Genomic DNA, 27,318 nt, shown 5'->3' with positions numbered 1-27,318 from the left:
TGTCAGCTGTTTTGCTGGCCCAGTTAATTCAGAACAATCAGTGAATTAAAAATGCTTCTTCGTTGCTGGATTTAGATCTGATATGTAATTAATGACTCTGAAGATGCTCTTTGTTAACAGAAGTGGCTGCTGCCAATGATTTAAGAGCCACACATTCAGGCTGGGTGTTTCCAGTTACAATCACCATTTTTCATACGTTTTTCATGTCATCTACTGCCTGCGTATGTCAATGTAGAGACACGTTTAATTGCTAGATATATCATAATGTGGTATTTGGATTTTTGTATTTGTAGTGCAACTCAGTTCAGGTGGATTCAGAAAGGAGAAGAACTAGAGAAGCAAAGCTGGGCAATTGACCACGTGTACATCGGGGAAGCGTGCCCTAAGCTCTGCAGTGGTCATGGATATTGCACGACAGGAGCCGTTTGCATTTGTGATGAAGGATACCAAGGTTTCATTTCTTCAGTTCCTTTCTTATACGTGTGCTACTCTCCAGTCCAGCTCAAAAGTAGACAAAAAGATAAAGAAAGAGCGATAGAGCCTGTCTAAATTCATCACTAGAGTACTGAAGTAACAAATTGGAAGCTCATAATTTGAAAGGTCTGCAAATAGCAGCTCTTCCTTCCCTTTATTATTTCTGGATTGAACCAATACTGTTTGCTGTCTGGCACTGTAATTAAAGCCCATTCAGTCTTCATCGAAGGTAGAACATGGCTAACTGCTTACCCAGGAAAGGCTTTCACAGCTGTCCTCCTTCCAAGGGTGTACCCACTTCCAGTTGATGCGTACAGGGAGTCTAGATTGCTGATTGTCACCGATATGGAATTTAGTTCTGTACCATATAAAGACCGACTATTCTGCTCTAATTCTGCTGTTCAGTTAGGCACATGACTAGTAGTACCTGGGTGCCCCCATTAAATTATAAGTGCTTTGTGGGAATGGAGCCAGAGTGTTTACTGTCTTCCACCACGGAGACTCATTAGCTTTACCAAGTTGGAATACTTTCCTATTTTAGAGGTATTTCCCTTCAAGTGGTGATTTGAGGTTTCTCTCATCTGCACCAATGTAAAACAGAAGAAATCCTATTGCAGTTTTTGCAGTTAGACTGCTGTAAATAAGAACAGACTTGAAGCCTCAACTTTCCAAAAATGAATTTTGTACAGTAATATGCACATTATTCATGGTTCTTCCAAAATATATTCAGCTTATAGTCACACTGTATATTGGGCCACAGCCTTGAATGGAATTTCATTGAACTGTATCTGATTTTTCTCAATTCTGTGTGGGTTTTTGTGTGTGCGTGTTTCATAACTTCACCATGTCATTTTTAGGTGATGACTGCTCTGTTTTTAGCCATGACCTCCCCAGTTATATTAAAGATAATTTTGAATCTGAAAGAGTCACTGAAATAAATTGGGAAACCATCCAGGGGGGAGTGATAGGGAATGGATGCGGACAGCTGGCACCCTATGCCCATGGAGATTCACTGTATTTTAATGGATGTCAAATACGACAAGCTGTGACTAAGCCTCTGGATCTCACCCGAGCAAGGTAATACTTTGAGCCTAAAATGCTCTTTTAGCTGTTCGTGAGAAAACAAGCTTTATATGCACGTGAAGTCATGTGGGCCAGTATTGATGAGGAGGGACTGACCTGGCTCTACCTTGCAGTCAGACTTGGCTGACAGATGATATTGGGGCTGGCAAAAGGTTTTGTGACTTTCATTTGGGAGTTGGAGAGTGAGGAGGAAGCGATGTCAGATGAAAAGGTCAGATGTTTTCATCAGGCACAACAAGAGCGCTGTCTCGTAAGCCAGCACTGAGGATGAAGCCACTGGCAAAGCCTGGGTACCAGAATGCCTGGGCCAGTGCCTGATCTGATAAGGCAAATCCCATGTTTGTATGTGCCTCCGCAGCAGTCATGAGTAACGATGCTGTCAGTAATTACAGACTCATGTTCCTGTTTCAGCTGTCACAGAAAATTGTATTCACCTGCCAATGAGCAGGAGTATCTGTTTCATCTATTGAGTCCGTTTGGCTGTGGAATAACAAATGCAACCAGCCTGTGCTGGCTCTTAACCTAGTGACAGCTTACTGGGCTGGATTCATGTCCAGTTAATTGTCTAAGCCACGATTAGAAACAGGATGAATCAGCAAATGGGCCAGATATAAATTAAGCCCTTAATTTGTTATTTAAACACCCAGGTAGGTTATTAGAAATTTTTTAGCCACTTTTTTTATATTTGGGCTTTATTTTTCCCCTTTTTAGCTTTTTATACACTCGTTTACTTGTTATGCTGTTTATGCATCTGAGCTTTGTGCAGATAAACATAATATTGCACTGATAACCTCCAAATATGTGGAAATACGTTATACAAAGTAAATTATAACCTTAAAAGGGGGGGCTGTGTTTTAGAGATGCGAGTTTATTTTGCATGTTAAAAGTAATGATTCTTGAGGATGTTCATATTTTTAGAATGATAACTACAATAAACCTGGAAATGCTATTTTTCCTGTTTGACCACTTTTAGCATACTGAAAATACCTTTTCTCTCTGTGTTTTACAGCAAAATCATGTTTGTTTTGCAAATTGGAAGTATTTCACAAACAGACAGTTGCAATACCAATCTGAGTGATCCGAACACTGTGGACAAGGCGGTGCTCCTCCAGTACAGTGTAAATAATGGAATTACATGGCAAGTAATTGCACAGCATCAGCCAAAGGACTTTATACAAGCCCAAAGAGTGTCTTATAATGTTCCCCTGTGAGTACCCAGTCACATTTCATTACCTCTAAATGAACAAGATATGTTTCTGCTAGGAAGAAGTCTATCTTTGCATCACTGTGCAGGAAGAAAAGGTTGATGAGAGGGGGTAGAAAGAAGGTTAAGGGGAAGCCTGATTTAAAAAAAAAAAACAGTCTAGTGTTCATCAGTATAATTGAAAGAAATATCAAATATGTGTCTTAAAGATAGTAGAGGAAAAAAACACTTTTAAAATTCCTCCTGACTTGTGTGCACTTTTTGCCATTAAATCTCTCGTGCGTACTGTGTATTGATGTTTAGTGATGTACAGATGATACTTTGACTTTGCTCTCAGTTCCTATTTGGGAGGAGAAAGGGAGGCACGAACCGCTGGTAGCGTGGAGCTCTCACAGGCTTTTGCATTTGCGATGGCAGGGAGGCACGGATGAAAGGAGTCTTACTGCGCTGGTGGCAGCCCCGGCACAACGGAACAGGTCATGATCAGTGGGCTTTGGACCACGTAGAAGTCGTCCTGTGAGTATCAGCTTCACCTCATCCCACCCCATCCCAGAAAGCACTGACCTTTCTTCAGCATGGCTCGAGGGTTGAGCTCAGTAAGAACTGCTGTGGCCCAGGGAAGCCTATGAGAATCAGTCTTTGCTAGTGCTCAGCCCTGACTGCAACTGTCAGCAGTTGAGCCAGTTGTGAAATGAAGTGGGACAGCAGGGGTATGTGTGGAGAAAGGCAGGAGGGAAAGCGGGGCTCTGTCACCACCAAGCACTGGTGTGTTCTTGTAATGCTGCAATGACTGAAATATATTGTGCTGGGACATAAGAAAGGATATGTGCGGTCAACACTATGCTGCCATATAAGGCTGATTAATGCCCTTTCAAAGATACAAAATAGTCTGCTGTGTTGCTCTTTGCACAGAGTAATGTTTCATTAGCAACTAATGCCTTATTCATTTCCTTTTTTAGTAAGAAGGATACTGTTCAGAAACAGGGTTCACTATATCAGGTTCCTATGGTCCGAGCTCTATATTCATCCCCTTGTCAAGATTTTACCAAGGAAAGTGTCTTCACCCTCTTGATTCTCCTGTTATTGAGATGGGTTCCACTCACAGCTAACCCATTTTTCTGGTGTTACGTCACAAAGAGATGACCTGCTTTTTCTCTAACAGTTTAATTCCAGTAGAAGTGAAATGCTAGTGGCTTGACGGGCGGGAACTCATCGCTGACAGTGGTTGGCAGAGAGAGGCGTGACTGCTCCATAGATAGGTTCAAACATTCCTTTTATTGAAAAATTTAAAAACCAGCACTGACGAAATTAGGCTTGGATAACCTCCAGACTGTGTAATTGTAACCACAAGATTTCTGTCTTAAAGTCTGAATTAGCCGAGGCACTGCAAGTAACGTTTTGTAATGGCAGCAGTGTGGATTACTTGATCGCTAGTTAGCCCTCTTCTTTCCACCAAGAAGCACCAGCTTGCATGGCACTCATATCGACCCCGAACCAAATTGGTCCCAACCCTGGGTAACTGTACACGCTGTGCTGCTTTTACACACCTTGCTGGGCTCTGCTTCCATAACATTAAGCTTAAAGCTTGAAGGAACAGAGGGACAGATGCGCTTCCTGGCTTAGTTAATCAATGGCTGTATGGTGATGCATGGATAAAGATATGAAAGAGTATGAACCTGCAGGAGGTTCACTGTTTTTAGGAAACTATGGAGAAAGGAACTGGTAGTTCTGAAAGATTTCCATTTCTTTCTGCCTTGCAATTAAAAAACAGAAAAAGTGAAACAGAAAAAGTAGGTGGAAAAAAAATGTAATATCGCCTTACAAACTCAGCACTGAATTGGAGAGTATACATAGGAAAGAATGGACTTTGGGAAAAGAGGGGATTCTTAAGGTTCATTCTGGAGAGCTTCTCTGACAAGGAGATCTACCAGGCTGTAGACCAGTTGCACAAGTTGAGTGGTGATATCTCAGTTATATGAGATATTTTAAACTGGAGCGGAGAAAGCAATAGAAACGCTATAGCAAGCAATCATACTTTGCCTAGAGAAGGAACCAGATATGTAGACAGTGTCCCCTCCCTCCTCCTCTTCTTTTTCTCCTGTTAAAGACCTTTTGGGTCTTCTGGATGTTGGCAAAAAAAGTCAGGCTAGAGACAGTTTCCACTTCAGTTTCTTCATCTGTGGAATGATGATAACTCAGTCACTTCTGTGGAGTGCCCCCTGGACCATGGAGAGGGTCTGCATCAGTATCTGTTATGCCATCAGGGATTATCCTGCAGACACCAAGGCTACCATGATGTTAAGCCACAATATGAATACTAGGGATAGGATTTAGCTTTAATTCTTGATTTCCCTTCATTTGCCAATGGCCAGTGTGGGATTTAATCTCTGAATTTCCTGGAGATTTTCAATGGTTGAGAGAAAAAAGAAGGTGGGGAAGAAAGTAAAGTCATCCTAGAGAAGCAGGCATGTGACTGGAGAGAGCACCTGCACCCTTTAGGCTGAGACCGACAGCCTGAAGTTCCCAAACGGCTAGTCCTGCTGCTGCCTTTCTCCATTGGAGCACCCTTCAGACACCAGGCTTATGACACCGGTACCTAACATATATTCCCATCACACATGCTGCAAGTAGGACCAGTCTGTCAGCACTCTTGTGCTTCCTGGACAAGTTCTTGCCTACTGAAAATGCCCATGAAGTTTAAAGTGAAAAACAACTACATTTAGAAAATGAAGATGCTGGAAGTAGGTAGGAGCCTTTATCAGCCTGGGTACAGAAACTCTTCCTGCCCCTGGGGAGAGCAAACCAGCTCGCCAGGTTAGCTCTCTAGCAAGAGGCCGAGGAAGGAGTGTCCCTTGGGTGCTCTGCCCATGCCACGTCTCTTCCCAGAGAAGAGTTACGTGGCGGTAGCCACCCAGGGCTTGCTCTGGCCCAGCTGCACAGAGGAACTAAAACCATGCACCAAGGGCGATGTAATTACCCGCTTCCGTTATTTTTACAGGGACTCATTGGAGAATCAGTAGGTTTCTGCCTGGCTTATCCTTCCCAAAGCTGGGATACCCTAGTCTGCCTCCCAAACTGGTGGGGTCTGCGCTCTGTCCTTTTATAACTCTTTTATAACCCTTACGCTCCTTCACCCACCTGAAAGAGACTCCAGCTAATGAACACGGACAAACACCTCTCTGGCACCGTCAAAATTATCCTCGCTTGCCGTGTTTCAATCCCTGCTCGCTCCTAGATTTCCATGCTTGTATGTGGTCTGTGTGTCCACGTTGCCGTAGCGGGCAGGCCCTCTCGCATCCTTCTCTCGGGCACAGAGGCAGGGGTGTGCAGATGCCATATGTACATGGCACAAATTATCCTAATCCCAAGTTCTGTGCACCAGCTTTTTTGTATGCCGAGAGTGTGATCTGATCACTGTTCATCTGCCTTTCCTCGTGGCAAGGACGTTGAGGTTTGCAAGTTCAGAGTCAGATGAGTTGCTTTAGGGGTCTGAAAGCAAGAAGCTAGCCTATACTGGGAGGTATGGATTTAGGTGTAGAGAAACCCCTGGCTTCCACACGCCCCCTCTCCTGTTTTCTCCTCTACCCTGTGAGCTGATGTAGGGGCTTAGCTTTCCCAGATCCCGCAGGCACTCCATTGGCTGGGCTGCCTGCACACCCAGAGGTGCAGAGCTGCACAGCCAGGTGCCGTGGCAGCTTTTCCTCAGCCCAGGGATGAGTTAGCCAGGCTCCTCTTGAGAGAAGAGTAAGGGCTGGAGTAGGAAGGCAAGTTGGGAAAGTGCCTGCCGGCAAGGACAGCCGTCTGCAGAGATGCATCACTACCCAACATTTTCATGATTTTATTCCCTCCTACTTCTCCTTACAGTGACTCCTTAGAGACTGCCCATTCCCAAGGATAAATCTGTGAATATCTGTTCTCATGGCTCAGCTCTTCTCAACAGGCCAAAGACTTGAAATTAATTCTGTCATGAGTCCAGCTGCCAAGCTGCAGTGCAGATACAGCTGATGCATAGCTGGAGTCATCACAGTCTGTTCAGTCAAATTGATTTCTGAGTCAAGGGACGTCATCCTCTAACCAGCAAACACATTCTCTGGATGCAATTTCTTTGTTTCCTTGTTGATCCCAAGACAGTTAGCTGGAGGAAGAATGTTAATATTTTAACCTGCAGATCTTACGTGCATGCAAAATACACGGCAGTGATAAGAAAGGCCAAAGATGGGTGCCTTTGCATATTGTTGAGAATCGTTCCACTTGCTAATGAATCACTTGAATCATTCATTAAAAAGCAATATTGCTAATGCAGCTGCAAACGGTGCTCAAGCTGAGCACCTGTTTTGAACAGGTGAAACATTACACTTCTTTTGAGTATGTTATACACCAAATTGGTCTTGCCAACTAACCACTCACCAACTTCTTTTAGGAATGCTTGGTCTCTGTTATGTGGTGGGGAGAGGGTGTTAGTTATCAAGCTGTCCAGTCCCTTTAAAGCTTGTGTCGATTATTCCTTGTTAGTGCAACATTTTTGCTCTCTCCGTTTGCAAAGAAAGCTTTGGGCAGAACCCTCACGTGCTCCATGACTGTGGCTCTTCTTAGGATAAAGAAGTATTTTACTCCAGACCTAAGAAATCCTGAGTACTTCTGTGTGCCCCTATACTTATGCCCTAAGAACAGCCCACGTTCAACTCTGCATTTCATTTGCACACTGTTTTCTAAGTACAACTCAGCCTGTTTGCCGCACAGATACCACGCACGTTTTTGCATGTGCATTTAAAACTGCCATTTCTTTGTGTATAAAGCAGGCCCTTAGTAACCTCTAAAAAGCTGAGTCCTGATCAGAGGTATTTAGAACTAAAGGATAATAATAACCTGAAAACTAAGGGTCTGATATTGCTTTCTTTGCAGCCCAAAACTTGTGGTAATTTGAGTTGTGCAAGGAATGCAAGAAATATTCCCCCCATACCAATTTTTATGGTTAATTGTTGGATAATAGAACTAATCCCTCCATAGCTATCACTCCATGCTCTTCATTGTCAAGATAGTCTCACATTTTTGGCACAAATGATTTGTTGAGGAACTTATGTTGCGTGTGATGCAAAGAATGTTCATGCTTTTTTGCAATATTAAAATACAAATTATACATTCTAGCTCTAACAAAGAGTGCTCATGTGGGAAAGCATTTTTATCTGCTTCACTTTTCTAGTAAAAAGCAATGATTTGAAAAGTACATTTAATGAAAGGGTATCAAGATATTTATAATAAAGAAAATATTAGGTGTTTGTCTGAAATATTAGGTAATTATCTGAATTTTCACAACATTTATGCCAAATTTAATATGATGCAGTCTGTACTTTTATGCCATTTATATTGTGTTTCTAAAAAGTGCATGCTGAATTTTATAGAAGAGAAAAATGTAAAGACTGATATGAAATACCAGGAAGTAATTTGTTCAATTTTTATTTTCAAAAGAGATGAAAAGTCCTATATTGCCTCTAAACCTCATCAGGGTTTTATGACTAATCACAGTGCTGCATGCATTGAAAGGCATTTTCTAACTTGTGTTGTATTTCATTGTTTGCTGTCACTGGTTTTACACTAGAGTAAGGTAAGTGCTTTCCCTGAATCGACATCAAATATATGTTACTGTTACAGCTATGGTTCTTTCCCAAAGTTTTGTCAATGCGGGGGCGGTGGGAAACCATTTGTACTCTCCGAGATGTGCTCTGCAAGGCCCCGATCCTGCAGCTCCTCCTCAGGCAGCGTCGGGGAAGTTAAGCTGAGCAGAACACTGGTCAGCGCCTCGTCCAGCCGCTTGTCACGTGCAGCCGTAGGATTTTGTGGGAATGTCAGTGAGGCTGCGGAGAGAGGGCTTGTCCCCCGCCAGCGGGCGTGAGCGCTCGCGGCAGCGCAGCGGGACCTGGGAGCAGAGGGTGCTCAGCCTGTTGCCCAGGCCAGCTCTCAGCTCCGAGGGGCAAGTCACGCTTTTTTTCTGTAAATAATGGCCAAGGAGTGGAAGCTAGTGCCGCACAGTGTATGTCCGTGAACATGCATGGCAGAGAAGTCAGCAGTGTCTTGTAGATCAAAAAACAACAGCAAGTATTTGCTAGGTCGTTCTTCTGTTTCTTATAACCACGCTGCTAGGTGCTGCTGCAGTTAACAGATGCTGCTAAGCAGCATAGTAACTGAGCTGTGGGTTCAAGCTTGATTTCACCGGAGTCAAAAAATGTTTGCCATCGATATGGGCAAACAGAATTTCATTCAGAGCATGTCACTTTTCTAATTGTAGGACTATCCTTACAGACCATTTGTAGTTCAGCCACTAAAGTTACCCCAAGCCCAGTCCTGAGAAGTGTGCCTCTGCTGTTTTCTAAAGCTTTGCTCATGTTTGGTTTTGGTATCCAAATATTTTTGTTCCTATTTTGTTCCCATTGCTAAAAATAAATACGTGAAAATAATGAATGACATTACGATATGTTGGGTTTTTTACAAATTGTTACTCCATTTGGTTATGTTGAATCTTTATATTTCTTAAATTGCAGACCGCTAGTCAAACTGTGCTTTAGGAAACAGATAATTCAATAATCAGAATGCTCTATGAAAGCCTAAAAACATAGGGTGACTCCTTCTCATAAATTGCTTTATTGTATGTATTTAAACGGTGTAACTCCAATGACTTCATTGGACAGTTACTTAGGGTTTCCTATGTAAAATGAAGCAGTATTATCTTTAATTTATCATTTAATATGCATTTAAAACTGTAGATTAGATTATGCAGTAGTTGCTCCTCGTAATTGGTTTTATTGCTGTTCATCAGCAATAAACAGATCATTATTTTGGATCTGTACTTTTCATCTAGTGGCTCAGCAAGTGCACTGGAAAAGTACAAGGCTCAGTATATGCTGACAGTCCATTATATACTTGTAAAACAGCCTCCAGGTTGCTCTCTCCAAAAGAGAGTTCCCTTCACACCCTCTGTTACGGATGGGGTGGGTCTTACTCCTAATGTAGCTAGATGCTGCCCTGCACGTTTTGGGTGCTCTGAACAAGCAAATAACAGCAAAAGCAGGGTAAAGCCTCTTATTAGTCTATAAAAATACAAGCACAGTTATTAATATTCATTATTAATAGTATTGAAAGCCTTTTTAAATCTGCCAAATGCAATAAATGTGTAAGTACGCCTTCTGCAAACTTTATTAAATACATAATTCTTACTGTGATCTTAAAAAGCACTATTGGACTCAGTTATAAAGTGCTTTTCTCCTATCAATTCAATTTACTTTAGAAAAAAAAAACATACCTAGCCTCATTTTGTGGCTACAAGCCTATACCCTCCTAGGGTATACTTATTTAACTATAGCAAAAGTGAAAATCATGCCGCTTTCTACAATGGGCATGAAGTTCTTAAGTGGCATCCATCCAGTCCGTGGAAAGTCTGCCTCAGACTTTGGTGGGAATGAGTTTGGACCATGTCAGTGCAAGTAAGAAACTGAGCATTTGATTATTGGGAATTTAGATTTCTCTTATTCTTCTCACACTGCTTTCTGTGGTGTTCAGTGTGAGACAGGCAATATGTCTGTTTTCTTTGCTTATAACATTCAGCAGCTGACCATCCCATAAAATACCAAAATAGACTGAATATGTATCAAGAATCAGTAAGTCTTTCTTTCTTTTAAGATATTAGGTAACCGTTTCTTTCTTCCTGTTTTTATTTCCTTCTTTTTCTTTTTCTTTCTTTTTTTTTGTTTGTTTGTTTGCTTTAAGTGTCTTCATCATAGCTTTAAGGCCAGACACAAAATGCTGAGGCATTTAAAGCGAAATATAGGCCAGGTTTACTTACCAGTAGCCAAACAGGCGGTCCTGAAAAATCTCTCTGTTGAGCTACCTCCTAATGTGAGCAGATCAAAGGCCAGCAAGGAAACCACTGGGAAACGTGAAGGTCCCCAGGCCCCGAGAACTGCAGCTCAGAGTGTGCCCCCGTGGCTGAAGTCTTGCGCAAGCCAAGGATCTCACAGCCTAGCTCAGTCCTAAATTTAACTAGGTCCAGAAGCGGCAAATTTTTCAGCCCAGAGCACTGACACGCTCCATTTGGTCCCCTGTACCTCAACAGGATGGATATTCACAAAGGTAGTGCTAGTTAGGCCTTTTTCAAAAAAGGTCGGGGAAGAAGCAGTATTGGTGGTGCCTCCCCTCAGGAGACCAGAACTGTGATTAATCTTGCACTGCTCCTGTTAGCACTGGGCTGCTGCCCTGAGGGAACCCAAAATCACGTACCTACAGGAAGGCCACTCAGACTCAGGCGGTGTTTTCTTCTCTCAGGCCCATCTCTTGTGTTTTGGCTGCTGAGTGGCCTTTTCCTGGCAGAGGGGTGCTCCATCCTGCCTCTCTTCACGGTTAGGACACTCTCCTGAGAGGTGGGAAGTCGCCGTAAAAGCCCTGTGTCTGAAGAGACAAACCATCCCCTTCACAGGCGGTGACTCCAGCGACTAGGGAATTAAAGACAAGGAAGTGGTCCTTCAGCCTCAGGACCAAAGGCAGCTGCTTCCAGGGGAGGGTACATTTGAAACGTACCCCTATGCCCAGCATTCCCGGTCAGCTAGCAACAGGCTGACTCTGCCAACTTCTTAGCCCACTGCCTCCTGTGGCTCGCTCTGGTCTGAGTGCTGACTGTCCTGAGTCCCAGTGAAAGTCAAACGCAAATGTTAAACCTTCTCCTAATTGCCAAATGCTCTAGAGCACTGACTTTCTGCAAGAGTGCAAAATGTTGATCCAAGTGTAGATCTGTTTGCATTCATTGTCACTGCGAGCTGGATATTATTTGATTCTGTGTGGATATTGCAATGGCAGAAAAAGAAGTTTCAGTTGTCTGTAAAATTGGGTAAAAAATTTGCAAAGCCTTGGAAAACTAGTTGGGAAGCAGCTTGGAATTACTTGGCACTTTATATCCTAGATTTTGACAAAACTGCTTTTATTCTATTCTAGACAATTATGTTCTAGATTAGCTGTTCAAAAGAGTATAATTTTGTTATATACATTTTTTAAATTAAGTTCTCATAACTTTAGATTAAGTTGTACAGCATAGATTATAATATAATGTAACTTTAGATTAAGTTATACATAAATTTAGATTAAGTTATGTAACAAAAGCTATCATTGCCTCTAGGGTATCATACTTATTTTGCAAAGCATGCAATTATGTCTTTTCCCTAAGGGCCATATTCACTAAAAATAAGCTTATGCACTAGAAAGGAAAGTATAACTGATTGCTGTATGAGTGTTTACTTTTTACTCACAGAGAAAACTCACAAATGAAAACCTGCCTTGCTTCCACAAATGGAAGATTTGTTGACTGCAATGTCTGCTACTGGCCTGTATTTCACATACCACCTTTAAAATCCAATGGATTGCTTGGTTTGGAGGCTCCTGGTAACATTCAGTCCCTTTGGAGCAGAGACCTTTGGGCCAAACATGCTTCTCCCACTGCAGAACAAAGCCAGAAAGCCCATACTCCACAGGAGGTAGGGAAGACTAGGAGAGAGAGGCAGAAATTAGACTGAGACTGCACAGACTCACTGAGACTTTACAGCTCCTTTCCCCTGGGAACAGGAAGAAAATGAGGCAGCTCATTTTCTTGAGTCACCAGCAGCTCTTCCTAGGTGCAGCTCCTTACGTCTGTTGGAGTTGTCCTCAGGGTCTGCATGGTCAATGTGTTGCTCCATTCTGCTGAGAGAAATTGCATTCCATGGCTGCATATATATGAGTATCCTATATGCAATTTCCTCCATATGGAGAAAGCGGCTCTCAGGTGACTCTAAAGAGTAGAGTCTCGTTGTGATATGTGATACTCTTTTATTTTTATTTGTAAAAGTAGCGCTCTGGCCAAAAGTTCTTTCCCGCTTGGTGGGACTTTACAGCCCAGTGTGCAACAGTGACTGTCTCTTATAGCCAAGCCTTGGTTGCTTTGTATGGCTGGCCAAGTGCTCTGTAAGTAGAAGGTCTGAGAGGAGACATCCTTTTTAAAAACTACATAATACAATATATTCTCATGTAATTCCAAATGTAGTTTGGCTGTAGGTTTATTTGGACCTACATTTCTGTGTATGTGCTGAGGGTGGAGGGGACCAAGAAAAGCTATAGGCAGATGAAGTGCTGCAGCTGTTCAGCAGTCCTCTGCCCCAGGCAGTGAGATGTAGAGTCTATGTTGCTGCACAGACAGTTCTCTCCAAGCTATATGCAAGTTTGTACATGCCATGAGTAGAATCACAAGGAAGCATCACAGTTCTTACAGCTTCACTTCCAAAGTTGCTGCCCTTTGGAAACCAAAGGTGGGATATGGCCCTGATTTAGGAGTTAGGTGGATTTCAGGTACCTAGGTCCCAGACATGGCTCTTGTCCACTGCGGCCCTCTCATGGCTCTTTCTTTGCTCAATGGGAGAAGTAGAAATCTAATGTAGGTTGGATTACCAGAGCAAGCGTCCATCCCTCCCCTAGGCTGCAGGCAGAACTGATGATGCTGTTCAGTTATTATCCACAGATCTTCCTTTAAATTTGGATGGGGGGTGGGTAGGGGAGGGAAACGTTAAGTCTACATGAAAGTGTTGCGCTTCACTTCCTATATGGTAAAACTGGAGCATGATGGATTAAAGCTTATATCTAGTCTCTAAATAAAGTTGTTAATGTTCTGGGAGAAAAGGACAATTGGAATATAAATACACGGTGGAGAAATGCCCTATATTGAGAGAGTATGAAGTGCATACAGCTTTAGTGAATCTGGCCCTAGGCAGCACAAGTTTTAATTATCTGAGAACTCTTGACCTCTCCCTAAGATAATGAATTGTGAGTAAAAGCAAAGTGGGACAGACTCTCAATTGCCTTGGACCTTGTTGTTTTATAGAACATGCATTTTACATCACTTTACACAGTCCTGAAAGGATATGCAAGGAATAAGAAGACTCTGTCCCACTAGCTCATTGATCAGAAAGAATTTAAAGAACGTATTAAAAATCTCACATTTTTCTCTTCCTCCTTCCCCCCCTTAATTTTAACAGCACTCGCAAACAAAATTACATGATGAATTTTTCACGGCAACATGGGCTCAGGCATTTCTACAACAGAAGACGAAGGTCACTTAGACGATATCCATGAAGAAACGAGAAATTTATTTTTTCTTCCCAACATGTGATGTGTTGCTTTCCATTCTTTAAATCTAGCACTGCGTTTGGTATCAGGACTTTTCTGCAACTGGCTTGATGAATAACTGAAAGCCTTTCTCAAGACAGAGTGTACACCACTTTTTTTCGCACTGTGAACTAATGAGAAGTGACTTATTTTCTCATAGGTAAATGTTTTAATGTTGATGTGTCTGTGAAAATTGTGATCTGTTGTAATATCAGTTACAGTGGCAGTATTGGAAGTAAGCGACTAATTCTGTTTAACGGGAAAAAAAGTTTAAGCACAAAGACTTTTCAGATTTTATGTTTAAAAACCTACATACTAAGTACAGAATTTAACATTCTTTGTCACATAGGTATTTAAGTGCACTGTATTTCAGCTCTGTGTCATTTTATATGATTAAGTTATCATTGTTTGTCTTCTTTGTATTCTCTTCTACAACATGACACATTGGCACTGTATTTACTTGTTTTGTTGTTGTAATATTTTTGCTGCTGATTTTTGGGCTATTTACCTTATGACAACATGTATTAAACAAATGAAAGTACCTAATCAAGAAGATAATTGCAAAAGTAGTTGTAAAGACGTTGATATCCTTCAGTCTTATTCTTTGATATGTCTGTTGGTTAGCATTGTTTTGTGGATAAAAAGAATGCTTGACATTAAACTTTTTTCTACTAAGCAGTTGTGGATGAAGCCCCAAACAGAAGTTCCCATTTCCTTGTCTAAAAGTAGTCAGTTCTCTGCAACTGATTTCCTTACAGTAACTGCCATTTGGTGTCTGTAGTAATGAAGTGATTTGTAAACAGTGAACGTTTCATTGTGTTCTCTTTGGTGTTTGTTTCTATCGCGGGTCATGTTTGTATCTTCCGATAAAGTTGTATCTACACCAGCAACGTTATAATGCCCCTATAGCCCTGAACTGTCTATTATCATAAATAAAATGCTTCACTTTATGGTGAACCAAGCTGAAGAGCCATGCTTCAATAAAGATAACGTCAACAAACAATTCTGATGTTAGACTTTTCAAACCATATGAGCTTTAAATGAAATCATAAACCAAATTCTTTTACTAAATACATAGATTCTAATGCAAACATTGATGGTATTTTTTAATATTTAGTACGTCATACTAGCACCTTGAAAATTTCAGTGTTTGCAAACACAAATCCAGAGCTCTTCCCAGTTGCACCTGTAAGTGTAACGTGACTGGAACAGGCCCTGGTACAAGGAATAAAACGGGACCATGGACCAGTATGAACTCTCATTTCCTTTCTCTGCATATCTCAACACGTAGCTGTTATGTAGTTTTGTAGCAGTGTCAGTTTACACTCCGTAGCTTTGCACATGCATAATACCTCTCAGTAGGGAAATATTACACAAGTCAATATTTGAGAACAGATTCCTGACTGTTACGAGAATCAGTGTTTCCTTGCTCTGATGACTACAGCACAGCACCTAAGGAGCCTGGTTCAAAACAGACAAAAGAAGCTAATTCTTCACGCAGTGGGTACTAGATCCGTGGCAGGCCTTGCTAGCTGATGTTGCAAAAAGTTTTTCTTGGTTGGTGCAAGAGGAGATGGAACAAGTACTTGGAAGAGAAATCCTTTGTGGGTCACTAAGTTGATAAACCACAGCGTGTCCAGGAAGTCCCTTGAACCAGGGATGGCTGGGTGGGGAGCCTGGGAGGGTATCAGAGAGGTGTCTCACGCGTGCTGGCTGTATTCTTACATCTTCCTGGGTATCTGCTACTGGGCACTGATTGCAACAGAAAATTGGTCTGAACCAGTACAAGCTTGTAGAAATCCATGCTCAGATACCTAACAACGCGTTTAGTTTTTTCAGAGGTTTTTGATCAAAGGTACCTGAGCAGTGTAGAAAAGTAGGTCATTCGGTAATCAGCTAGTCAAAGTCTTGCCTTGGTCAAAGTTATGCAACACGCCTTTGGCAGAACTGGAAACTTACTGCAACAGCCCGGCTTCCCACAGCTGCAAATTCAGTTGAACTGTTCCAGAGAACACCCTGTTTGCTTTCAGTCCTTGGAACAAGATAAATGATCTATTCAGATAAAAAGTGGGAAGAAATGAATGATGTTATTACAGAATATAATACTCTAATGTTTTGGCAAGAGATTTTAAAAAATTACAATACAAAGTTTCCTCACTGTACAAGCAAAAATGCAAGATATAAACACTCCTTTTTTATTTTAAGATCATTTTATTTGCCCTAATATGTAAACAAATGGGTGATATTTCACTGTAAAACGTGTGTGTAGCTAGTGTGCTGTTAGGGAAATAATTTATTTTGAGGACATCAATATACATCACATTCCAGATAAGAGACGAGTATACTCAGAGAAGCCATTTTTTTTTACAGCTGCACATGTTTCTCTTGAATATGTAATCATGACTACTGAGGGATCCAGTGAGGCATTTCAGCAGAAGTCACGATTATGGTTCATAGGCTTTCCTCTGGAAAATCACCCGACTTGTAGATTCCCAAGTGATTTTGTTTTTTGCCCTTTCCAGATTCCAGGAAGGTCTTACATGTTTTTCCATTCCTGTAGCACACTAGGTAGCATGCGCATACTGTGTACTCAGTGTATGTACTGCTTTATTTTTCCTTCCATATGACTGAGAACAATGAGTCAGCTGACATTAAATAGCTGTTAAAATAGCAAGGGTAACACAGCACATAATCAATGGCAGCATAATAGCAACAGAGCTATAAATTGTACTAACAAGCTTATCTACTGGTATAAACCTTTGGCAGGCATAGCTTTGGAAACTGATACTTTTAACGTGCCTTATGGTCTTTTCCATTTTTCCTGTAACTCACTAACCCATATTCTAGTAGAGAAATTTAAAAAAATACAGAAAGACAAAACTCTTTACCTGCTGGAGTTCCAGGAACAACCAAAGTGAAACCTATATTATCATAATTTTGCCTAAATGTTCTTCTCTTGGCCTTGCTTCAACCAAAGATGGTAACGTTACCTTAATGGGAGGAAATGGGAGGACCACGAGTACTTTGAAGGACTGAATTAGGCTTTGCGTGAACTTGACAATTTGGAGAAATGGGTGGAAATAACATAGTAAAACCAAAAGAACAATACATTGTGGACAAGCAAATCAGATATCAGGAAGAATTATGGGAAGAGAATCAACAGCATTAAGCTCTTGGGAAAAAAAGAATATCATTTGGGGTTATTTAATAGAAGTATGTAGGGTATAACATGGGAAATACATACACAGCTGTCAGTGCTGGTAGAGCAGACTGCAGTTACCAGCAGCCCTTCACTTAAAGACAAATATAAACAAACTGGAGAGATTTCAGAGTACAGCAGAAGCCCCTTAAAACATGACCGTCCAAGTAGAAAGAGTGGGTTTGTTTAGTCTAGAAAAGAGAAGATTTAGGGAAAGATGTAAGAACAGCTGTAAACACAGATCATGAACACAGACAAGCCTCAAAGCCGGGAATACAAATCCAGCGTCAGCCCCTCCAGGGCAGCATCCCGCTGCTGCAGCCCCGCACTGAGGCTTCCTCCCAGCCTTGTTCTTCACCCAGGGACACAGCTTCTGGAGGCCGGCGGCTCCCACCGCTCCTCCAGGCCAGCAGTCAGGAGCTTAGTTACTTTTCTGGGGAGTGACCTCAGCCCTCAGGAGACTGTAAAAGAAGTTGAAACCAGTTGTCACTTTTTTGGGGAGGGAGAAGGGGAGGAAACAGTGAGCCCACCCAAGAGACCTGTGTTGCTGCACAGCCCGCACTGAGATTGTCTCGGGTGTCCTCAAATACCAAGAAGCAGTCTGGCACGTGAGCACACTTTACGAGCTATTGTCACTTGACTGAAGCCACTGTAGGAAAAAACTAACTTGGTTTTATAGACTACGTTTTATTTACTTGCTAACCATTCAGGGCAAATGTCACCAGATAGGAATGCTGCTACAGTGTCACTTCATTTTTTTATTTGTCAGCTGGAGATGGGTTTTAGATATTATCTAAGCAGGAAGCTGTCATGAGGCTCTGTAAGCGCCACTGCAGGAAGTGAAGCAGCAGCCCTTGGGTCCTTGCTGTGAGCAGCCCTGCGCCAGCAGCGGCCACCCAAAGGGACATGCCAGCTGGTGACGCGCAGCAGGCAAACCGCACGCAAGTCTGCTCTGCAGCAAGGCTGAGCTAAACATGACTCTTCACTGGAATAATAGGAACAAGCTGGCTATATGGGGGAGCTACCTTAGTGCTGAGCTGTTGAGGGAGCCTCAAAACCAAATTAGATCAGCAAAAGGGCTTGCTTACCCTGAGCGTTGTCTCAAAGAGCTCTTCAGGGGCAGCCAGGAACGACGGCACTGCACGTTTCTCCTGACAGAGTGGGTGGAGTGCCTGCCCTATGTGGGGGGGTGGGGGGGAAGGTGGATTTGCTCCTGCAAGAAACGTCTCTGAGGTATGAGGGTGCCAAAGTCATATGAGCTACTTGTGGAAGATGGAGCTGCCTCGCCTTCTCCTTAGTTACTGATAATTTACGGATGCTGCTTTTTTATTCTTCATAGACTTCTAGGTTGACCAGAAGGGATCAACCTGGCAGTGACCCTAAGGTATTAGGCCTCTGTGTGGCTAATTTTTGTAATCATTTTCTGCAGAGCCTGATGGGCATCGTCTGAGCCTGCACCCAGCCAGGAAGGGCCCAGTAGAAACAGCATTCCGGGGGGCGGAGGAGTACTGCATTGGAGGAAGCTGGTAACTGCTCGGTGTATAGTATGAATTTTTATCAATTTTGAAAAAAAAACAAGTTTTTGATGCTGCTTTAGTAAAAAGGTATGTGGTTTGTGCCTTTTGAGCTAGGCTGCTCAGGGGAGATCTGTGAAAGAGTTAGTGGCAAAGAAGTTCTTTCGGAAGGCAAGAGTACTTCCGTGACTGCCTTTGCGCGCCCAGGGTGTGACTCTGGGAGCTATTAGACAGTGACAGGTCCAGCGGGGCCTACTCTGCACTAGTATGCTATTGCTTAGCCTACAGAAGTGGGCTGATGGCATTTTAAAGGATATGAATACGTTCATTTTCAAGTAACTACTCATGGTGAGAAGGGAAATATTTGGGCCTCCAGTAGAATAACATTTACAGTGCTATCATGGACAACGATAAAGCTTGACGTGAATAATGTACCTATGCAGCATATGGGTAGTAACTAATTAACAAGAGCGCGCCAGGAACCAAGTCAACTGCCACTGAAATCAATGGGAAAATTCCTGTCACTATAAATGCATTTTGCTTCACACTGCAAATGCCCATCTCAGATGTATTAATTGAGCTTTTTGACCTGTCCCAGGACTTACATCAGGCTCCACGGTCAACGATATATAGGGTTTCTTCTGCCTTAGGAAGCTGTCACGCTGTTAGAGGAATTCTGGATGCAGTGAGGGAGAGGGTGGGAGTGACTGAGTTGATGGGGCCCATCTGACTCAGCTTGCTAATTTGTGAAGGCCGGACTGGTGGCTTGCTAGCTGTCCCATATGGAAAGTCCCTCTAATGAGACAATCAGAATTGTCAGAAGTCGCCACATTCCCCAGCCCCTCAGCTAACTCCTGTGTCTCTATTCATTATCAGTGATTATTTGGGAGAGGGGAGAGAGAAAGGCAGAAGAAAGTTGACGGCTGAAAGGTCCAGTGGCTGGCCAGCCAGCCTAGTGAGCGACAAATTTGGTCTTTGACAGTGTCTCACTGCTGGAGAGCAGTGACTCCTGCAGCTCCATTCCCCTGTGAGCTGCAAGAGCTGCTGAAGTTCACACTGAGCCCTTTGTCACCACACAACTCAAGTGGGGTGTGTGTGTGTCATTAACTGATTTCCCACAATTATCCTCTATGGGTGTTTTTTCAGTCTCTCCCTTTGTCCATATTATTTATTCTCTATTAACTTCCACTCCCATTTTTTGTTTTGACCAAAAATTCTCTTTTCCTCCAGTTCCTACTGAGCTCAGTGCTATATTAATCCTTGCCCTTTTCTCAGAGCTGAACTGCTGAAGTGTGTTTTACCATTTTGAACAATGCTGGAAAGAAGCAATGAAATGAATTATTAACCTTCTCAATGGGTCATGCTAAAATGTACACAAGAAATTAAAACCAGCTGCAGTTCATATATTTAAATACTACCATAAACGAATTAGTTTAACATAATCCCCAGTGTGTATAACCGTAACATTTGAAATCATTTATATCTTTGTAGGATTTCTAGCAATAAATCTTTATGCTACTATTCCCTGGCATGTTTTAAGCTTTCTCCTTTCCCTTCTGTTTGTGTGGAGTGTGCATGCACAGCTCTGTCTGTAATAGGTGCATGTACTTCCTGTAATATATGCTTTACTGGTGATAAAGCATTTCAGAATTTCAGTACGTGGAAGGGAACACAACACTTGCATAAGCTAATTCCACCTACATCCTAGCATAATGTGTGGATGCCCAAGTTCAGAAAATACACTTTTTTGGATAAACAGTTTGGATAAAACACACTAGGTTTCAGAAGGGATTGACTGAAAGGAGATGTCTTTCCCAAAGGATCTTCAGTCACCCCGTTTGGTATAAAACAGTGGCATCCAGCACCATTCTGCATGAAATGTGATGTATGTGGCCTACTTAATCTATCCATATGAAACTGATTTTTCCTTCAAAATGCTTTTTTGTTACAACCTATTACGAAGAACACTGGTTATAATGAACCTCTGCTTTAAAATAAAACTTTTGAAATGCTTTGACTTTGAAAATTCCCATTTTGACAGTATTGAAATTTAAAGTATTGTATTTCATTTGTAATTATTTTAAATTTTAATTCAGTTACTCCTTAAATAAATCTAATAAGGGCCAAAATGCCAAGGGAACGTTTTAAGGCTTTCAAAATAAGTGAGGACAATATTTTTGATAATTTTTTTCAAAATCTTAGTGAATAAAACCTTTCAAAATATCTTTCCTACCAGTGCCAGATAGATAAACAAAGTCTCAAATACTCAGAGATGGGAAAAATGTTTTCTGCTGGGCCTGAGTGAAAATTACAGATGTGTTGGGAAACCTTCATAAATCAAAGACTAGAAGATCGATCTATGGAAATATTTAATTACTAATTCCTGTTTATTCACAAGACAGTTGATAACTACATCCCCTGTGCATCCCTAAATAAATAAAAACCTATATCCAGTCACCTGTCAGGCTGACGCTCAGAACGCCAAGGCCCAGACTGACAACTCTGCTTCTCCAACGGCAGAGGTGACAAAAATTTACTCCTTTCAGAAACAAACATTGATGTAATTAAGTGCCTTGAAGCGTGCAATCAATATGAAGTTATTTTTACTTTTACATGACTGGTCCATGTCTGTGTATGAAGCCTGATGCATTACAGTACTTAAAGGACGCAATATTGACGACGGCTTTTTCAAATTAATGTTAGGCTATACAAATAAGCATTAAGGCTTCTTCACTGGAATTTCAGAGTCCAGGAAGTCTTTGCCACTTTTTTCCCAGTTGACAGCACGCTTCTTCACTTCCACGGTCCCGTAGAAGACTTGAGGTACAAGCTTTCCGCTCCACTTTCAGCTTGCAGATGGTGAAGCAGTAACCACTTTACCTACTGTTAGCAGAGCGGGGGGAAAAAAGAGCTTGGAGCAGGTGTAAGTTCAGGAGCCGAGAGGTGACCTGAGGCAACGGTCAGGATAGCAGGGGAAGAGCAGGAGGCTGGGGAATGACTGACATGTCGGGCTGATTTCTCTGGCCCCCCGGCTACTGTCCCAATTATTAATCACCTGTTATCAACCCACTCAGCGAGGCCGGAAAGTAGATGCAATTTCTGTGGTAAATTAAAGACGACTTCTGGGCACGCACCCCCAGGACCCACATCGTCAGCAGGAGAGCCCTGCCTAGGCAGGTCCCAACCGCCGCTGCCGCCGGCCCCCCCGCCCCTCGCCTCAGGCGGAGGCGCCGCGGCCGCTGGGCACCGCTCACCGCCCCCCCGCAACGGCCGTAACGGCCCCGCCGGGCGCGGGGGCGCGCGCCGGCCCCGCGCTCACGCGCCCCGCACGGGCGGGCCCGCGGCATTCTGGGACTTGTAGGCCGCGGCGGCTGCGCGCCCGGCGGGGGCTGAGGCGGGGGGACTACGAGTCCCAGCCGCGCCCGCGCTCGCCCGGGGCCGGCAGGAGGTAGGCGGGGGCCGGCGCCCCACCGCCCGCCCCCGCGCCTCTTGCGCTCACCTTGGGCGCGGAGGGGAGGCGGTGCGCGGCCGCGGGGGACTAGCCACCCGGTCGGGGCGAGCCGTAGGCGGGCGGTGGAAGGAGGCAGCGGAGCGCGGCCGGGCTGGCGGAGGTGAGCGCCGCGCGTGGGGCTGGCCGCGGAGGGTCGCCGCGAGGGGCGGCGGGGCCGGGCCGGGCCGCGCTCCCTCGGGCTCTGCCAGCCCCGGGCAGGCGCTGGCCTGGGGGTGCTGCGCCGCTCCCCTCGGCCCCGCTCCCTCTCCCCCGCGGAGCTCCGGGGGCGGGAGGGCAGGTCGCAAAGGCGTTTTCCCGAGCGCGGTTTTCGCCTCAGCCCCGTGCGGGGGCTCTGGCTGTGCTACGGGGGGGAGGCTCCCGGCTCTGGGGGCCGCCTGGGCTAGCGGCAGCGCCAGCCCCTACCTGCCGGTGAATATAAAACACGCGGAGCACGCAGGCAGGCTTGTCAAGGAAGACGAAAGGGGAAAGCAGAAGAGGGTCGGCACGCCGAGAGATCAGTCATTTCCTGATCTAGTCAGTGTCACCAAGTGACTCTCAGCTGCAGCCTGGCTGTTCAGGGCAGAGAAACTGCCCGAGGAATAACGTAATAACGAGTAACTGCTTTGCCCTTTGTTGTCAGTTTCAGCCCTGAGATCTTCAAAACCTTCCCAAAAAACTTCGGTGAAATATCTTGGGTTTTGGTTTTTTTTCCCCTCATTTTTCAGGTAAGGAATAGGGTTGTGGTTATCCCTGTCAGGTCTGCAAGCTGTGGAAATAATTTGAACCCCTAAGAAAGGATCAGTGAAAGGAACTAGGAGAAGCTGACCAGTAAGGTAAGTAGGCTTAAATTTGCTGTATGAGTGCCCACCCTGCTATTGCAAAACTTTTAAGTGTCTAACCCAGGAATACAGTAAGAAACTGGTGAGGATACTCCAAAACTTCAAATAACTGAAATGAGTATTGCAGCAGGCATTTATAGATATCCTAGTAATAATAAGAAAAAAAACATAGCTTTTACTGCCATTATTAAGCGATGACTTGGTAGAATGTACGTTCATAATTCTCTGTAGCTGTCGCAGTTGCACAGAATTGGTTTGGGTGGGGAAAACTTTGTGAGGCATATTCAAGTGCTGGATTTTCTTTGCCAAAGTTTTCACCAAGGAAGACTAAAACTACCAGGAAGACTTTTAAAATGTCTTCCACTAAATGTTTAACAGAGCATATTCTGGGTTAGCAGGTGTTTTAATTTATATTGCAGAATTTTCATAAGTAATATGCTACCTTACTAGCTGCTGTAGAAATGCAAAAACTAAGATAACTAACTGTACAACTTCAGACAGCAAGCGTGCGTGGCTGACTATTCCTGTATTAACCCTGTGAGGCTCAACTCTCACACTGGCCTTCCTCAAGTTGTAGTAATCACGTTTTGAAATACTTGGTGCGTGCAGACTCAGGCCTTCTGAGGACATAATAGGTGTTCCAGTAGTGCCTCTAGCAGTGTTCCTGAACTGAACTATTTTATGAGTTGTCTTGCAATGCACTATGAAACATCTCTGAAATGAAATGGGTTGCTTGCCCGTGCAAAGCAGCTGTTGGTAGCTGATAAAACATATCCACTTAGAACAGTATGCACCTTGTATAGACTTGAGGGCTTTTAACTCTGCTGTCTTGAGTTAAAAGCTTCACTCTACTTAGGTATTTTTGTAGGGGGAACTGGGGCAGTGTTTCAGTGAAGAAAAGGTCTAATGCTGCTTCCAGTTTCTGATCATTAAGGCATACTTCCTCTGCCTGAGTAACCTGTCCTGAGTTGACTGTGTCAATTTTTTGGTTGTATGGTACAAGTTCCTTTGCTGAAAGGCTAATATACTTCCACTTAAAAAAGATGTGAAGATGGCTGAGCATTTAAAAAAAAAAAAAAACTGTTTATTAAGGTTTCAGCCATCAGATGTTAAGACTTAAGTCACTAAAAAGAGATAAAGTATTGCTGTTAGTCTGGAGTTTCTAGTCCACTGTTGTAGTTCAAATTGTATCTTTAGCATATTGCTCTTCAGAAGTGGGACAGTGTGTCCTCAGGGATGCAGTGCTTTTAGAGCTTAAATTAACCAAATTCCCACGTGCTTTTGGACGTTATTTAACGTGATACTAAAACCATTCAATACAGATGCATAGATCTAGCACAAGGTTTCAACACCATTGTTTTGTTAATAGCATGAGAAAGAAAAGCTGAACAAAAAAATGCATGTGTTTATCTGCTTTGACTACTGCTGTCTTAGTATGCAACATGATTGTCTTAAACTATTATTTATTTGGACTGGAACTCTAGCCTCTAAATGTGACTGAGTCTTTTGGGTAGCTGACAGGTTGCCTGGAGAAGCACAGTGTCTTTTCAGCCATTTGCCTTTATTGGTTTGGCTGGTCATCTGCTTAAGCCGATCCTGTAGTTACAAAGGAATTCTTGACTCTAAAGCCCATTGCTTTTTTTTATGTCTCCAGGAAGCTTTCCTCTGGAGAATATAAGCCTCCATACAGGCCATCCTAGCCAAGCTGGTTTGCTCGGCTTGGACTTTGACTATGCCAATTGTTACCAAGCTAGGGGTCATAACCCCCAGTTTAGCAGAAGCAGCTGCAGGTAATGTTGTAAAGCTGGCAGAATTGGGCCAGGACCAGAATAATTTGGGAAAATAATTAGCCCTAGACTGTGTCTGATTAAATCTTAATAGCTGCCTATTAAATACACCTCTGTCCTCCTAGTCCCCAGGATGAATGCGCAGTGACTGGAGCATTGCATTATGGTAACTTTCCTAGCAACGTCTTAATGATATCCAGACAGTTTCTCAAATTGTTGTCCCATCTGGTAGAGTCGGACCTTTAGTTGAATAATGAATTGACAATGGCACTGTATTTGCGGATGTACGGTAGAGGTGGATTTGATGATTTAAGTGAGAATATGCAGAAGTCCTAGGAATAACTTGTGCTACTTCAGCTGTCTGGTCATTCTTCATGCGCTAACGTTAGCATACAGAGAGAAAGGCCAGGGTCTTTCACTCCTATCCACTAATTAAGCTATCTTCTCTCCAAAACTGAAACAAGTTGCTTTACTTCACAACTCAAGGTTCAGTAGCCTTCACAGGTGCCAACATTCCTTTATATGAGTCAATTTTCTCTGAATAGCTTTACACAAATGTCTTTTTGCTGACATCTCTCCATCTTCCAGCATTTACTTCCTTCCAGATCTAGTACAGATGAACAGCTGGCTGCTACTTTTTCTTACATTTTATTGTTGTTAGAATCTTTCCATAAGAACTGTTTTTCTAAAGCACATGTTTCTCTGTCTGATGATTTGGTAGATTTATAACCTTCAGAGCAAGAAGACCATGCTGAGCCTAAAAATTCTCAAGCTTTATTTTGTTACAATCTACTGATTTCCTCGTTAACAGTAATTGAAATAAATACCTTCCTTATCTTGATGTGTTTCCTTTTCTAAGTCTGTTAGCCAGCATAATGTTGTCCAGCTAGATAGTCAACCTATCTTCTCGGTAGTGTTTCTTAATACTGCTACAGGACCTGCTGCTACTGCTATTTTTAAGTAGTTGTCTATAGCTTTTTATTCTTCAGAAGTGTTCCATCAGCAGAAAAGTCCAGATCGTGCAGCTATTTTCTGTATGTCCATGTAATACCAATGTCTGTTTGTATAGCTGTGTCAAGTATCTCCATGGGATCCCTGCTATGAAAGACAGAACTGTAAGTTTGTGCAGGCTATCAGAGGGTTTTTGCAAGTCGATTACATTAATAAGATTATTAGTGATCATAAGAATATATATTTGAATAATTGCCTTATGCAGCAACTCAGACTGCTATTTTCAAAGATTTACGTAACAATTTCTTTCATTTTGTGCAGTAGCAAGCTGGGAAGACCTTCCATGTGACAGACGATAGTATAATTACCTGGAGAGGTTTTTTTGACAGTGAATCTGTATTTCCATTAACTGAATGGAGTCTATGTTTCTCCAACCTTCACTAAAGAATTCTTGCCAGTTTTGCACAAGTGGTGGGTGAAGTTTTCTAGTTTTGCTGCTCTGCTGTGACTGCTGCCTACCATTTTTCGTATCCATTTTTGTTTGCATTCTTTGTGGGGGTTTTTTAAGCTGATTATTAGACATTAATCTATTAGTCTAAAACCCATGATTCTGGCATCTAGTTTGGGCTAGAGCTAATGTCAAATTGTTTGTGTTCATTTACTTCACAGAAATCGGGTTCTGAGGCTTTTGGGGCTGAGGCGTCTCAGAAAAACTCTCATAACTAAAACAATGGGAGTGAACTTTCTGATCCAAATCAAAGATTGCACTTTCTCTCATCTGAAACAGTACTGCAACAAGGATGTATAGTAGGGCCAGATCAAATTAAGGATTTAGCTCATTAGTTGCAAAACTTGAATTTTGGGCACCTTGTTTTCATGTAGCAGAGTTAAAACCCAAACCATATACCGTGCAGGGAAGAACCTGGATCCCTATTCTGAGGTGTCCAATAGGGAGCACGTGCCATGCTCCTGTTCTGACTTATATCTGAGCTCAAGCGTACTCAAGAGGCATGCCTGAAGAGCCAGGAATCATAGATGCGTGTATCTGTAATGTCTTCTTCAAATACTGAAATTTTGCTGCTGCTGTCATATCTTTATGGCAAAACATGGTTAAAGTCCTTTCCCAGGGAAAGATAGACCTGAATTCAGCTACTGCTTCAGCCTATTGGGGTTTAACCCTGCATCTCCCTCTTACTAGGACAGTGCTGTAGCTGCACAGCTCTGGCTTCAGGATGGTTTTCCAAGCCCTGCCTGTTTTTTTTATCTTCCATCTCTGGCCTGTTTCATAGTTCAAGTTGGAATTTTGCACTATATTACTTGTTTGTTTTCAGTTCTGTAATATATGCTTACGGATGTTTTTCTTTACCAGTATCATGTTTAAAATTGGTGCTCATGGTCTTTTTCTCTATGGTATTGCAGTGCTGGACTTGTATCTGTATATCTGAACAGGTGACCTGAGTCTCAATTTACTACAGATGTAGTGAGTCTGATTTTTTCCCCCCCACCACTACCACTTTCTGGTGAAATTTTTCTTTTGTAGATGTGTTTCTGAGGACAAAGGGCTCTTGCAAGAGGTAGTCAGGCCAAAAAATAATGCGCTGAACC

General features: G+C 42.9%; 2 protein-coding genes across 5 annotated transcripts in view; both read left to right on the top strand.

Moving 5' to 3' along the window:
* The window catches only part of RELN (reelin), a 294,455-nt gene extending 279,519 nt beyond the window's left edge, over positions 1–14,936 (top strand). Inside the window, exons 60-65 of the mRNA XM_068931206.1 lie at positions 294–451; positions 1,332–1,551; positions 2,567–2,764; positions 3,179–3,277; positions 12,051–12,273; positions 13,804–14,936. Of these exons, the coding sequence (XP_068787307.1) occupies positions 294–451; positions 1,332–1,551; positions 2,567–2,764; positions 3,179–3,277; positions 12,051–12,273; positions 13,804–13,887 (982 nt within the window). The 3' untranslated portion in view covers positions 13,888–14,936. The remainder of the gene's footprint in view (positions 1–293; positions 452–1,331; positions 1,552–2,566; positions 2,765–3,178; positions 3,278–12,050; positions 12,274–13,803) is intronic.
* A 7,158-nt stretch (positions 14,937–22,094) lies between these two features.
* Positions 22,095–27,318, top strand: part of SLC26A5 (solute carrier family 26 member 5) — a 39,632-nt gene continuing 34,408 nt past the window's right edge. The window contains exons 1-2 of one of the 4 annotated variants that reach the window (XM_068929475.1): positions 22,120–22,257; positions 22,894–22,969. The gene's annotated coding sequence lies outside the window, so the exon portion shown is untranslated. Of the gene's footprint in view, positions 22,258–22,610; positions 22,741–22,861; positions 22,970–27,318 lie in introns of those variants that run through there. The other 3 variants (XM_068929367.1, XM_068929433.1, XM_068929487.1) reach the window with 3 other exon arrangements.

This window comes from Struthio camelus, chromosome 1 (genome assembly GCF_040807025.1).
Source record: "Struthio camelus isolate bStrCam1 chromosome 1, bStrCam1.hap1, whole genome shotgun sequence".
In the NCBI taxonomy this organism is placed as follows: domain Eukaryota; kingdom Metazoa; phylum Chordata; class Aves; order Struthioniformes; family Struthionidae; genus Struthio; species Struthio camelus.
The sequence above is the reverse complement of the archived record's forward strand: the minus strand, read 5'-3'. Positions and strand labels throughout refer to the sequence as shown.